Consider the following 13,766-nt stretch of genomic DNA (forward strand, 5'->3'; position numbering starts at 1 on the left):
ACATCCGCTGCCCCATAGGGATGCATGGAGGATCGGATCAGGTCCGCCTAAAAAACGGACAGGCGGATCCGATTGGATCGTTCGTGTAAAAGGGGCCTTATGCGTACAGCTGGTGAGTGGGGGCACATAGGAGGGGAGCACGACCCATTGGAGTCACATTTTAACAAGATTCACAAGAGTTTGATGGACTTATTGATGTTAATGGACATTTTTTTTTTTTTTTTTTAATTTATTGCACGGAGCACTTTATTTACAGCACTTGATTTTATTTTCACTACATTTTTTTTGTTAGTCTAGCACTTTATCCTATGTTTCTATTTTATTTAACACTTTTTAGATAAATGGAATGTATTTTTTCATTATGCACTTTGTAATAGGGCGACGCTGTAATTACTAAGGCTGACTACACACTATACAACCTTTCTACAATTTTCTTGTACAACTTTCCTTTAGATTTACCAAAACTGTATAATATGAGGTCAAACCTAAATACTAAATACTTTCAATTTGTATGCAGTCAGGCCAGCCCTTCTACTACATAGTTGAAGGTAAATCTAATGGAAATCGATCAACAAAAGTTGTATACTGTATTGTGTATCCAGCTTTACTCTACTAGATGAGGTTTTCAACCATCAACACAGCAGCAGCCTAATTTTTAACATACAGTAGTTGTAAAAGCATCACAGATCATTGCATTGGTTTACACCCATCAGCCTAATATGAATGTTGTGTTTTTTATTACTTTTTTTTTTTTTTTAATTTTATTTTGTGCAGATTAAGAAGCAGTCAAGATGGATGAAATTGAAAACACCACAGTTCTGTCCACTCTTCAGTCGTTTCATACATTTATTGCTCAGCCATTTGAATCCACTCCAACTTCCCCTAAAGCTTCCAATACATCTGGGGCTTCCTTACAGATGCAGTTCAATCAGAGATTCATGGTAGGGAACAATGATTACACTTTCTGTTTATTATTTGTTCAGTCAATGCCTAATCTGAACTACAGAAATGTGACAAAAACAATTATTGTGGTTCTCCCCCATACACACTGTAAGGGTTAAATGCTCATTATGTGTAGAGGAGCACAGATGAGGAGAAATACTTGCTGCAACTCCTGGCTCTGCAATTGGGCCCCTGCAGCACCCTCTCTAAGGCTCTTCAAGCTGCTGTCTCATTCTTCCCCCCATTATGTACAATGTAGGGTTAATTTTCTTGCCTACAGAATCATAGCAAGTCGTCAGGTAAGTAATAATGCTTGTCCAGCTCTCCCTAGAGTAGTGATGGCGAACCTTGGCACCGCAGATGTTTTGTAACTACATTTCCCATGATGTTCAACTACACTGCAGAGTGCATGAGCATCATGGGAAATGTAGTTCAAAAACATCTGGGATGCCAAGGTTCGCCATCACTGCCCTAGAGTAAAAGAGTATTTAACCCTTGCAGTGCCAGGGAGCCTCAATGCAAAGGTTGTTTTTCTTTCACATTCATGAGTTCAGTTTAAAGGGGTTTTCTTCTACTAAGAAAATACCATCCTATCTGCAAAAAGCAGTTAAGAAAAAAAAAAAAAAGTGAAATAATTTTGGGCCTAATCCACATTGGAATAGTTCTCATTTGAATGCCTGCAAGCAGCTGCTCTGTCTCAAGAAAGGGTTCTAGGCTGTACCAAAGAAAAAGGTTCAAGCGTTTTTCTTTTGAACAAGATCAGACTGCATGAAGTAGACTTTTTTTTCCATTGGTCAAGAACCCTTTGCTGCATTATACAAGCAACTGTTTCTTGACTGTATGCTGTTAGAATCCTTGCACAAAATTTATGAAAACTTTGCAACATTTTCGTTGTTGGAAGCAGCCCTGTGACATAGTCAAGTAGTTCCTATTCGCAACATTTTTACTGTTTGGTGCTATTGTTGCAAAAAACTCTAAAGCCCCGTACACACACACAGATCGTCGTCATACAAATGTTCGTCTTTTCTCCCCGGGATGTCGGTGTCTGTTGAAAAGTGCAAAGACAGCACAAGGACAGCACAAGAATTTTGTCCGCAGACTTCAGCTGACTGCAGAAGTGATGTCATGTAATGGTTAACTTTCCCTGTGTTTTTTTATTTTCTGAGCATGCCCAGTCTTGCAAATCTGCGGTCTGTCGGCTGATTTCTGTACTGACAGGCGAACAATCGTCCGTTCTGGTGTCTGCAGACAAAAATTTTCATGTTTGCAAGAAAGACTCTTGTCCGCGGATTGTGTGCAGACAGCTGTCGGAGGCACCATACTAACACGCGTACAATCGGCAGATCTTTCGTCCGCCGACGTTTGTATGACGACGATCTGTGTGTGTGTACGGGGCTTTAGAAATACTGCCATATTGTTAAGAAAAGTTGATGAATAAAGCCCCGTACACACGTACCGATGGTCGGCATACAAATGTTCCTCTTTTCTCCCCGGGATGTCGGTGTCTGCTGAAAAGTGCAAAGACAGCACAAGGACAGCACAAGAATTTTGTCCGCCGACTGCAGAAGTGATGTCATGTAATGGTTAACTTTCCCTGTGTTTTCTATTTTCTGAGCATGCCCAGTCTTGCAAATCTGCGGTCTGTCGGCCGAATTGTGTACTGACAGGCGAACAATCGTCCGTTCTGGTGTCGGCATACAAATATTTTCATGTTTGCACGAAAGACTTTTGTCCGCGGATTGTGCGCAGACATCTGTCGGAGGCACCATACTAACACGCGTACAATCGGCAGATCCTTCGTCCACCGACGTTTGTATGCCGACGATCGGTACGTGTGTACGGGCCTTAAGACTTCTACCATGTTGGAGAAAATTGCTTACTGTGTTGCATGTGTAACTAGTGTGTCTTACCTGAGACAATTCTGTGACAGAATTTGGAACTGATATTTCATATTCTTCCATTACTCCCTCAACTCCTTCCAATAGCTTCTCTGCTTTTAATACTTTGCAGGAGAGGTGTTTGAGACCGTTCTATCAAAGTTGCAAAATATTTATATACACCTCACTGACAAGTACTTGAATTGGTCAGTACTGCCGTTTGTTATAGTACCACTAGATACTTTTTTTTTTTTTTTTAAACACTATCTTTGACTTTATGAATGCCGGGGTCTGTTTTTTGGTTGCTCTGTGCCTGGCAGTGGCACAATGCATTTAAAAACGTAATGATTCCAACTTTGCTCCACTACAGTACATTGTGATTTCTTTATTTCTTAACTGACTCACTTTAAACATTTTTGTTTTCATCCCCCAGTTAGAGGAGCAAGCCGCCCAGATCTGCTCCAAGTCACACCTTATCCAAATGGAGAGAGAAAAACTTCAAATGGAACTGAGCCATAAACGGGCTCGAATTGAGTTTGAGAAGGAAGCCAGCACGAATGCTAGGAACTTCGAGGTTTGACAGATGACTGAAATACTTTTGACACATTTGCAATACCAACACTAATATTTAGTGCTGCAGTACCCTAGTGTATTTTTATACAGTATTGTTTTTGAAGTCTAAATAGACAATAATTGGTGAGGATCTGTATTAGGCAGCCACTCTGCAATTCCTTCTTACATTTCTAAGGTACTTTAAGGAACTGTATTTTATATAGTTTTTTTCAGATTACAGAGATCAACTTGGTTTAAATAACATCAATGTGCATTAATATTTTTAAAAACCTTTGTTTATTTGTATAACTTGTAAGTGTGTATATGGTGCTGCTGTATATGCTCACTGCATACGCAGACCCTGTTTCCTGTGCTACAGTGCTTTTCAGTGTTTGTGCTTTGCTGATCTTACAGTTTAAATATGAGTCAACTGACTCTTTCAAAGCAATGCACTCCCTATGTAACTGATCCATTCTCTCACCAAATGTTAAGTGATGGTAAACAGTGGTTTAACAAAAATAGAGAAAAACAAGCATTTAAAGCCTCCCCCCCCCCCCCAAACAAATCATTTTGCTTCATTATGAACAGAGTTGTCAAAGGTCAGAGCCTGTTTTAGATTTTTATTGCCATGTGTTCCACTCCTTGGGGAGCTTCCTTCATCCTCTTATTTCCTACCAGGACAGTGAGGTATGGGCAATCTTTCTGATGTGGACACAAACAAAAACACATATTGCTGCTCCTGCTGTGCGCAAAAGCCTTGGCATTGTTACACTGAATTCTCCTCTGTTTTGCCATGCCCCTTTTGAGTACAAAAAGATCTGCAAAGTCCAAAAAGACAATTCCTGTTCAGGAATGAATAGGATGGACATTTTTACAATTATTCGGTCAATCCTGAAATTATTTTCACTGCTCTCAAAATAGTTTTAGGCTGTTCTGGTAGTAGATCCCTGCCGTCTCCACCTTAAATGTCTCACTGTTCCAAATGAAGATCTCTCTTTCGTTTATTGACGGACACCGTTCCTGATCTTCATGACCATTGGGTTATACTACCACCCTAGAGAAGTAAGACACTATGCAGAAACTATGCAGAAAAAGAATCTGACTACACCTATGGGCAATCCCAGGGGGGGTAATCTCCCTCTCTCTGCTATAGTTACTCAGTTTTTTTTGTGGTCTAGTCAGGAGTAAGGACCTAGTTCCTTGCTGGGATCTCTGGTCCTGGCAATTTTTTCTTTTTAGATAGAAATTTTTCTCCTGTTTCTTTCCCTGTGAGATGTGCAATCAACTGCCGGACTGGGCTACAGGCTGTATAATCTAGATCCAGTGGTCACCCCAGTCTGGCCAGCAAGTGTGCGCAAACCTCAACGACGTGCTAGGTCGACTGTGGCATAGCCCCACAAGACAGGGAATCGCAGCATTACTCCTAGTCGACAGCCTCCTACTTGGGGCTGTCGGGCATACCGGGTTCCCCTCCTTCCCATCATACCCCCCCCCCCCTTCCCCTTTATCAGGCCCCCCTCCTACCCCCCTCCACTTATGCTGGGGCTGTGTGTGTGGTCTGGTCCACCCCCTGGGGGGCAGGGCGCTATGCTGGCAATGGGGGCCAGGGAGGGGGGGCTTTTACCTGGTGGGGGCACCTGTCCTGCCTGGGCCTGTCCTTGAGGCCTAGGGATCCCTCCTGGGAGCCTTCGGGTGCCACCATTTTGCTGTAGCCTGTGTGTATCTATGCATGGCGGCTATGTTTGTGTAGTCCGTTGGCCATTTTGCGGTGGTTTGCCATTGAAAATGGCAAACCACGGCCTTGACAGTGGAGCCCTTGGGATCTCTAAGAGATTTTCTGGGCATTACCCCTATGAGGAGTCCCTTATTAGGAAGTTGACTGTTTCACCGGTGGTGGACCCTCTGATTTCCAGATTGAACAAGGCAACCATGATTCTGGTTGAATAGTCCCTAGCCTTTAAGGATCCGGCTGACAGGAAGGCGGAGGCTGTGGCCCGCAATATGTACACAGTGCTGGTTCGGCACTGAGGCGGTATTCACCATTGCCCTGGTTTCGCAAACTCTGAACGAGTAGGGTATGCTTTTACGTCGTGACCTGGAGGGAGAACAACTCCCCCCTGCCTTTGCTGAGCTGGCGAACTAGCTGGTCCAGGGAATGCAGTTTATTTGTCATGTCATTTTGGATGCTGCTCCTCTAGTGGCTCGACTCTCTGTTTCGGCAGTGGTCCTTCGGCGTGTCTTTTGGCTTAAATGCTGGTCTGTGGACCAGACTTCTAAAAAGGCCTTGAGTGATCTCCCCTTTCAAGGGGATGACCTCATTAAAGGTCTCACAGGGGGAAAGAGTGCTTTTCTTCCGCAGGCTACTAAGGGCAAGGAACCTCGATGTAGACGTTGGCTCTCCTTCTTCTTAGCTCATAAGAGCTTTTTTTGTCCCTCAGGGTCGACCGACAAGGGCTCGAAGCCTTTCAGGCCCCCCTCTGGAGGATCCAAATGAACCAGGTCTGGCGAGCCGAGAGCGGGCTTCTCCAGACCCGTCGACAAGGCTCCTTTAGCATGAAGGTGCGCTCTCACCCATATCGGGGGTGGGGGGGCGTCTTCGCTGGTTTCCGGACCTGTGGACTTCCCTGGTACAAAGCACGTGGGTCCAAAAAGTCATTCAGTCCGGCTACAAGATCGAGTTTAGCTCTTTTCCCCCAGAAAGGGTCTTTCCTTCCAACTTACAGGGTCTGACCGCTGGGTCTGTTTTGGGGCAGTACAAGACCTGTTACTTCAAGGGGTGACTGTCCCGGTTCTGGCTTCTGAACATTTTCAGGGTTTTTGCTCAAACCTGTTTACAGTTCCCAGGAAGAAAGGCAAGGTGCGTCCAATCCTGGACATCAAGGCGTTAAACTGCTTTGTGCAGGTGTAGAAGTTCAGGATGGAGTGCATTCGCACCGTGAAGGCATCCCTGCATCAGGGGGATTTTCTTGCCTCTGTCAACATCAGGGATGCTTACCTTCACATTCCAATAGGTGCCAGTCAGCAGCGCTTCCTCCGCTTTGCCGTGCGAGAGGAGAGTTATCAGTTTGTGATGTTACCCTTTGGACTCGCCTCTGCTCCTTGGGTCTTCACAAAAGTGTTAGCCCCAGTGTTAGCATTGTTACGCCAACAGGGGATCGAGATACTGGGCTACTTGATGACCTCCTTCTGCGAGTGGAGTCTCTGCATACGAACTCTTGGGGAGTTCGGCTGGATTCTGAATTTTCAGAAGTCTGCTCTGGTTCCGTCCACAAAGCTGGACTGTCTGGGTCTGACTCTGGACTCGGCAATTGCAGGCTGCAATTCGTCTCCAGCAGATGGTCATCCCTCTAGACTTGCATGCAGGTGCTGGGCCTGATGGTGTCTACCTTTTTGAGGCGGTTTATTTTGCACAGTTCCATACGAGGTCCCTGCAAAGGGAGATTCTGGCCAAGTGGGACAAGACTCCACAGTCTCTGGATAATCAGATCTGGCTGAGCTGGAGAACGAAGGAGTCCCTGATATGGTGGCTTCGCTCTCCGGCACTTCAGCTGGGCAAATCCTTCCTCCCCTTGTATTGGACAGTGATCACCATGGATGCCAGCCTGTCCAGCCAGGAAGACATCCTCTGCAAGCATTCTGCTCAGGGGACCTGGACACTGGAAGAGTCCAGGAGTCCAGACTAACGATAACTTGTCTTGGAGCTCCGCACGATCAGATTGCGCCTGGACCTTTGGACGGATCATCTTCAGGGATGTCCAGTGCGCATTTAATCAGACAATGCCATTGCCGTGGCTTATGTCAATCACCAAGGGGGCATAAAAAGTGTCCTGGCGGCTCTGAACATAAAAAGAACTGGCATTCTAAGGTGGGCAGAACTGTTTGTTTCAGCCCTCTCTGCCATACACATTCTCAGGGTGGAAAACTGGCAGGCGCATTACCTCAGTCGGCAGGCATTGGACCAAGGGTTCCCTTCATCCGGAGGGGTTTCATCAGTTGTGTCTCCGGTGGGGCATCCCCGAGATAGATTTGTTGGCTTCTCGGCTCAGCAGAAAGGTGCAGAGGTTTGTGGCTTGGTCACGGGATCCTCTTACAAACGCCGCAGATGGGCTGGTGGCCCAGTGGGGTCTGTATCGTCTGATTTACGCAATCCCACCTCAAGCTTCTGCCCAGACTTGTAAGCAGAAGGGATTCCGGTCATCTTAGTGGCTCTGGACTGGATTTGCCAGGCTTGGTACGCCGATCTGGTGCGGCTGGTCGCCGACATTCCTTGGAAGCTTCCTCTCAGGGAGGATCTGCTGTCCGAAGGACTAATCTTCCATCCTGCTTTACAGTCGCTGGCTTTGACGGGCTTGGCTGTTGGAACGCAAGGTGCTGATGAATAGAGGATTATCTGAGTCGGTGATTCAAACGCTGTTTAAAAGCTAGGAAATCTAATTTTAGGAAGATCTACCATTGTACGTGGAAGACGTACATTGTGTGGTGTGAATCTATTGAAGTTCATCCTCGCTCCTTCTCGGTGGCTGGGATCTTGACCTTCCTTTTGAGGGGTTGAACAAAATTGGCCTTAATTACCATCAAGGACCAGGTGTCGGCTTTGGCGGCCTTCTTCCAATGACCCTTGGCCACACCCTCCCTGGTGCGTACCTTTCTTAAAGAGGGTCCGACATTTGGTTCCTCCAGTATAGTCTTCGTTGCCGCCTTGGGACCTCAATTTGGTGCTTTCGGTCCTCCAGAAGCCTCCCTTTGAGAACCTTCGGGAGATTCCCTCAATTACGCTGTCTCAGAAGGTGGCTTTTTTTGGTGGCTATCACCTCTGCACCCAGGGTGTCCAAACTGGCGGCGTTATCCTGTTGTTCACCTTACTTGGTGATTCACAGAGATAAGGTGGTTCTTCGCCTCTGTCCGTCGTTCCTCCCAAAGGTTGTCTCTGATTTTCATTTGAATGAAGACATTGTGTTGCCTTCCCTGTGTCCCAGGCCAAAACTTCGGAAGGAAATTGCCTTGCATGCCTTTTTGATGTGGTCCGGGCAAACAGGGTGTACCTGGCGGCAGCTACGGAGTCTTTTAGGAATTCAGACTCCTTTTTGTGCTCACGGGAGGGCCTTGAAAAGGGTTGTCCGCTTCCTCTGCTACCATTTCCAGATGGATTAGACAGAAGGTTATTCAGGCCTATTCCATCAGGGGTTTGGTTTCTCCTTATGTCAAGGCGCACTCTACTCGGGCACTTGGTGCCTCCTGAGCCTTCCGTCATCAGGCTTCAGTGATGCAGGTTTGCAAGACGGCCACCTGGTTGTCGGTTCACACTTTCACAAAGTTCTATATAGTGGATGTGTTGGCATCTGTGGATGCTTCTTTTGGCCTCAAGGTTTTGAAGGCTGCTGTTGAGAGGACCTGATCCTCTTTGTGGGTGTATTGTTTTTTCAGGTGGGCTCCAGTTGTTTTGGTTGAGCTCCTGTTGCCTGGTTGGCTACTGTTTAGGCTTGGGAATTTTTTTTGCTGTTCCCACCCCTCATGTTTAATACTGCTTTGGGACGTCCCAATGGTCATGAAGATCAGGAGCTGTGTCAGTCAATGAACGAAAAAGAAAATGGGATTTTTGACTTACCGTAAAATCCATTTCTCTGATGTTCATTGACGGACACAGCACCCACCCCTCTGTGGAGTTGTGTTCACGAAGATCCTAGCACCTCTTGTTGCTCTTTTTAGAACTCAGGGAATCCAAGCCACAGGTTATTTGGCAGTTTTTCTTTCTGTGAAGGAAATGCTGTCTCAGGGCTCACACTCTGGAATTGAGGTCAAGGAACCATCCATCAATGTGATTATCCGTCAGAGTTCTGGGCCTTGTGGTAGCCTCCTTTTTTTAGATGCTTTTTCATTTGAATGATCCATTCCATTCAAGGGTACTCCAGCACAACAGTTTTTCAACCTAGAACAAGTATGCTTCTCTTGATTTACCCGTACTAGTCCAGCCAAGTAATGAACTTGCTAGCTTGGTGGATCCTCAGCCCAGCCTTAACAATAGGGAATTCCTTCCTTCCTCATTACTGGAAAGTGATAATAGTCTCTAGACTTTTAGGCTGGGGAGGAGTGTTCCAGTCTTGTGCAGTCCAGGGAACATCATAATCATCAGTGGAAGCAAAGCTCCTCATCAGCATTTTGGAGATTAGAGTAATCAAAAATGCTCTGCAACACTGGTCACTCATTTTACAAGGGCACCATGTCAAGGGGCATCAGACAGTGCTTCCGTGGCCTAAATCAGCCACCAAAGGTGCAACAGGAGCTATTCAACATTGAAAAGAAGCAATCCAGGTCATCTCTTAGACAGAAACGTGCGGTTCAGTGATCTCTGCAGTCCACGTTCCGGGGCGAACAACTGTAAAGTGGGTTACCTCCAGCATCATCGCCTGAAATGTGAGACATTGGAGACTCTGGATGTGGATATCCTGGCCTCCAAATTCAACATCAAACTACCTCTGTTTTGTAGCCAGGCCCAAAAATCTTTTAGCACTGGCATAGGATGCCCTGATAGTCCCCTGCTCTGAGTTTCAGGGTAATCTACGCCTGCTCTTAAGTGCGTATTCTACTTTGTCTGCTCCATAAAATAGAGAGAGACAATTTTCATTGCACCAAATTGACCCAGAAGAACCTGGTACACTGACATACTCAGATTACAAGGAGGGCATCTTTCCAACAGGCTAGATGTGCTGTACCAGTGATCTCTGCAGTACCAGTGCTCTGTTCCATCTCAATAGCTGTTAAAGCCAGTTCTTTAGAGCTTGAGTTGTCGGTCATCCATACTTTGCTATAAGGAAGAAAGCCACTTTCAGAAAGCTTTATTGTCGTAGCTTGAAATCCTTCCTTGCCTGGTGTGAACACAGGCTCCTTAGTCCCAGAGATTTCTTGGCTCCTCACATTCTGGCCTCCCTCCAATCTGGACTTGACCAGAACTTATCCCTAAGCACCTTGGAAGGACAGGATTCAACCTTGTCCATTCTCGTTTAAAAATCGCTGTCTTCACTCTTTCATGTCAAAACATTTTAGATAAGGAATTTCTTGGATTAGCCCCCCCCCCCCCCCCCTTGCAGCACTCTATGCTTTCTCTGGGCCTGAACTTGGTTCTCTCTGCCCTGCAGAAACCATCCTTTGAACCCATTAGGGTATTCTCTTGGATGACCTCAAAGCAACAGCGCCTATCAGGAAGGCTGACTTCCTATTTGTCCTGCCCTCACCACTTCACAAGAGAAACCCTGGTTCTAAGTAAACCATTGCTCGCTACATCAGGAAGTTGATTGCTAGAGCTTACATAAAGGACAAAACTCCTCCTGCGCTTTTACGTCCCATCTTCAATACTGGACACCAGCCACCACCCTCCCTTCTAATCTGTGGTTACTTTGCATTGCTTGCTACAAAAATAAGGACTCAGAGTGGGGTATAGGGGAGACGCCCATGGTGTGTGTCCTTTAAAAGGTTTGCCAGTGTCCAATCACCTTAAAGTATGAGCCTATAGTAACTAAAACAAAAAGGGGACATACCCCGAAATGTGCTATATTTGGGTAGTGGCACTTCTCTCTCCTAATTTTTGTTGATAAATATGAGCCTAGAACCCAGGGTCTTTGATTACTCAGCTTGTATCCTCTACTCCAGTATGGATTTTAGAGGTAAATCGAATATTTCTTCTGGGTACTACATTTTTATTGTTTTCCTTGGGTTCTTGTCTGTTTTTTGTGGAAGTCAGAGGGAGAAAAAGTCACTTCTGTAAGAACAAAGAAAAAAAAAAAAAGCTGCCGATTTTTATTAACTCTAAAACAGTGTGAACTTGGCCCTTAGTGATAAAAAATAGAATAAGTCACTCAGTGGTCGCTAGGAGGCAGTCGTTACACAAGGTAGATTTTGTGTTTGTGTTTTTTTTTTTTTTATGGTTGGAAAATCTTTGCTAAAATTGTGGAATCTATGCTTTTTTAAGTTTTGGTTGCTGTCACTTTTTAGCAGTGAGATTGTGTTTTCTTTACCTCTACATAACTGTATAAAGTACCTTCTATGATTTTTGTGTAGCAAAAGTAAATGTTTGTATATAAAGCAGATTATAAAAGCTGCATAGAAATTGGTAGTTTGTCATTTTTTCAGTTCTCTAGTTCATTTTTGTTTAGATTTGCGTTTGATAAATGATAGATTTGTAATCGTAATTATTCATGAGGCATTCTGTATTTGCCAATGTTGCACCAAATATGGGTCTCTTTTCCAGGCATAAAATAGGATATACCTGTACTTCCCTGCCCAGGAATTCTCCTTAATGACATCTTGAACTTGAGCATTTTTCTGTTGCAAAATTTTGTTAATTTTACAACATTAGAAAATGTTTATGGAATTTTTTTTCAGAGGGAGACAGACCGAAACCAAGAGCTTCAGAATCGGATCAGAGCTCTGGAGGAAAAGGAAGAAGAGTTACGAAACAAACTTCAGGAACAGAATGAAATGAGCAAGTCTTATAAGAAGATGATTGAATCACAGAGCAAGAAGCTGCTAGAAAAGGATAATAAATTAGCAGAGGTTAATGAGGTAGTGTTTATTTAAATCTGATAATTAAGGGATTTAATATATTTACATGCAAGCAGATCATTGTGATATAGTCATCTTTCTGGAAAGATTACATTTGCTAATTTACACCACACGTTTCTTAAAGGGAAGGTATTGCTGGTTTGTACTGTACATATCTATTATGGCCAGGATTGAAGACTCGCGTGTAAATACATTTTCTTTTTCAGATAAATATGAAATATTGCAAATTAAATTTTTGTATTCCTTTTTTCCCTGCTAATATGTGCATCTTTATCCTATCTGATTTGCTATAAAAAAAGCCTGTTTAAGGACTCCAATAGCTTAAGTTTAAATGTATACACACAAGTGATTGACTTAGAGCAGTGAATACTCCCCCCCCCCCCCTCCTGCATTGTACTGTCTATAGTAAATTATATACTCCAAGTAGGTGTATATCCCTCGCGCCTATAGTGGACCTAATTGGGGGTGGGGTATAAGAATAGATGTGGGTGAGGGGGTGGTGATAGCAGCTGCTATAAAATCGGTAGTATATGAAAGAGGGAAAACCCCAGAATACTGGGATTTGTTATAGCGCTTGCTGGTACTACTCAGGGATGGGCAATTGCTTGTCCATACCCCCGGATAGTAGAATTTAGGCAATCAGAGTGGTAGAAATATATATAAATGTATATAAATTAGTAAAATATGTGTGTAGCACGTGACTGTGTCACAATATTGTTCACAATAAATGTTTCATAAATAGGTCAAAAAATGATTCACGGTAAAAATAATACACAGTAAAAGATTCACAGTAAAAACCTTGTGTGTCATAAAGTGCAAATTAGTGCCAAAAAATGTGCCAAGGAATGTCCAAATAAACAGTTCATAGGTGACTTTGGTGCATGAATAGAAAACTTCAGTGCCAAGTAAAGTGCAGGTGCTTTGTGCTGGGTCCTCCAGTAGTCCAACTGCTGGTACTTGGGCGTGACTTTATGGAATAATGGGGGGTATGCACTCACCAGATGTAGTGGGTCTTAAGACTGAGTCTTAGACTGACAACCCGTATTTCACAGCTACCAATCAAATCCTTGCTAGAGCCTGTCTGTTGGAATCCCTTTCCTTGGTGCCATAAAATCAAACGTTCACTGGATACTAGCTGACCACTAGTGTCTTACACTATGGACCATTTCCACAGAACCTGGGATCTGTGGGTCTCAAGCTTTATGGCATCAGACTTTGATGGCCAATTACTAAACTAATGAGAAGCAGCTCCCCCTCGTTTTATATTGAGGGGGGCCTTCCCGACTTTTGCAATGCTCCTCCCTAACTCCCAACTTTCCTCTTTTCCTTCTTCTTTTCCTTCTTCTTTTCCTTCTTTCTTCTTCTTTTCCTTCTTTCTTCTTCTCATATTGTCTGTGTGTTTTTAAATTGTTGTTGGTAGATGACCACTCTGTAATGTTGGCTTGTGTGCTTTATTCATGGCTACGGTGTCTTTAATACTCTCTATCTGCTGTTTTCAAAACTAAAAAAATATTAAACAGATACAATGGGATGAAGTCAACTGGGCAGAGCCATCCAAAATGCTGTGTGCTGTCAGCCTATAACAGGAAATGGGAGTGCACTTCTGTGCTTGCTGGGTCTTTTAAACAGATAAAATCTGGGATATGTAAAATTATTATTACTTTAGGCTTGATCGATCTTATTAGTTCGGGATGCTTGATCAGTTGAACAGTGAGCATTCACTACAGTGCCCTAATTTGGCTTTTATGTATGCTTTATTTAAGTCTTAAACTTGGTGCCTTTTTATTATAACAATATAAACTTAAGAAATTAAGCCTCATTTGCATCTACTTAGTTTGA

At 44.1% G+C, this 13,766-nt stretch overlaps 1 protein-coding gene across 2 annotated transcripts in view; it reads left to right on the forward strand.

The window, feature by feature from the left end:
- MAD1L1 (mitotic arrest deficient 1 like 1) overlaps positions 1-13,766 on the forward strand; it is a 1,208,181-nt gene that overhangs the window by 6,599 nt on the left and 1,187,816 nt on the right. For both annotated transcript variants that reach the window (XM_082260829.1, XM_082260830.1), the window contains exons 2-4: positions 775-941; positions 3,253-3,393; positions 11,748-11,927. In XM_082260829.1, coding sequence (XP_082116955.1) covers positions 792-941; positions 3,253-3,393; positions 11,748-11,927 — 471 coding nt within the window. In that variant the 5' untranslated portion in view covers positions 775-791. The remainder of the gene's footprint in view (positions 1-774; positions 942-3,252; positions 3,394-11,747; positions 11,928-13,766) is intronic.

The sequence above is a fragment of the Pelophylax lessonae genome (assembly GCF_965119305.1).
Source record: "Pelophylax lessonae genome assembly, chromosome: 6".
In the NCBI taxonomy this organism is placed as follows: Eukaryota; Metazoa; Chordata; class Amphibia; order Anura; family Ranidae; genus Pelophylax; species Pelophylax lessonae.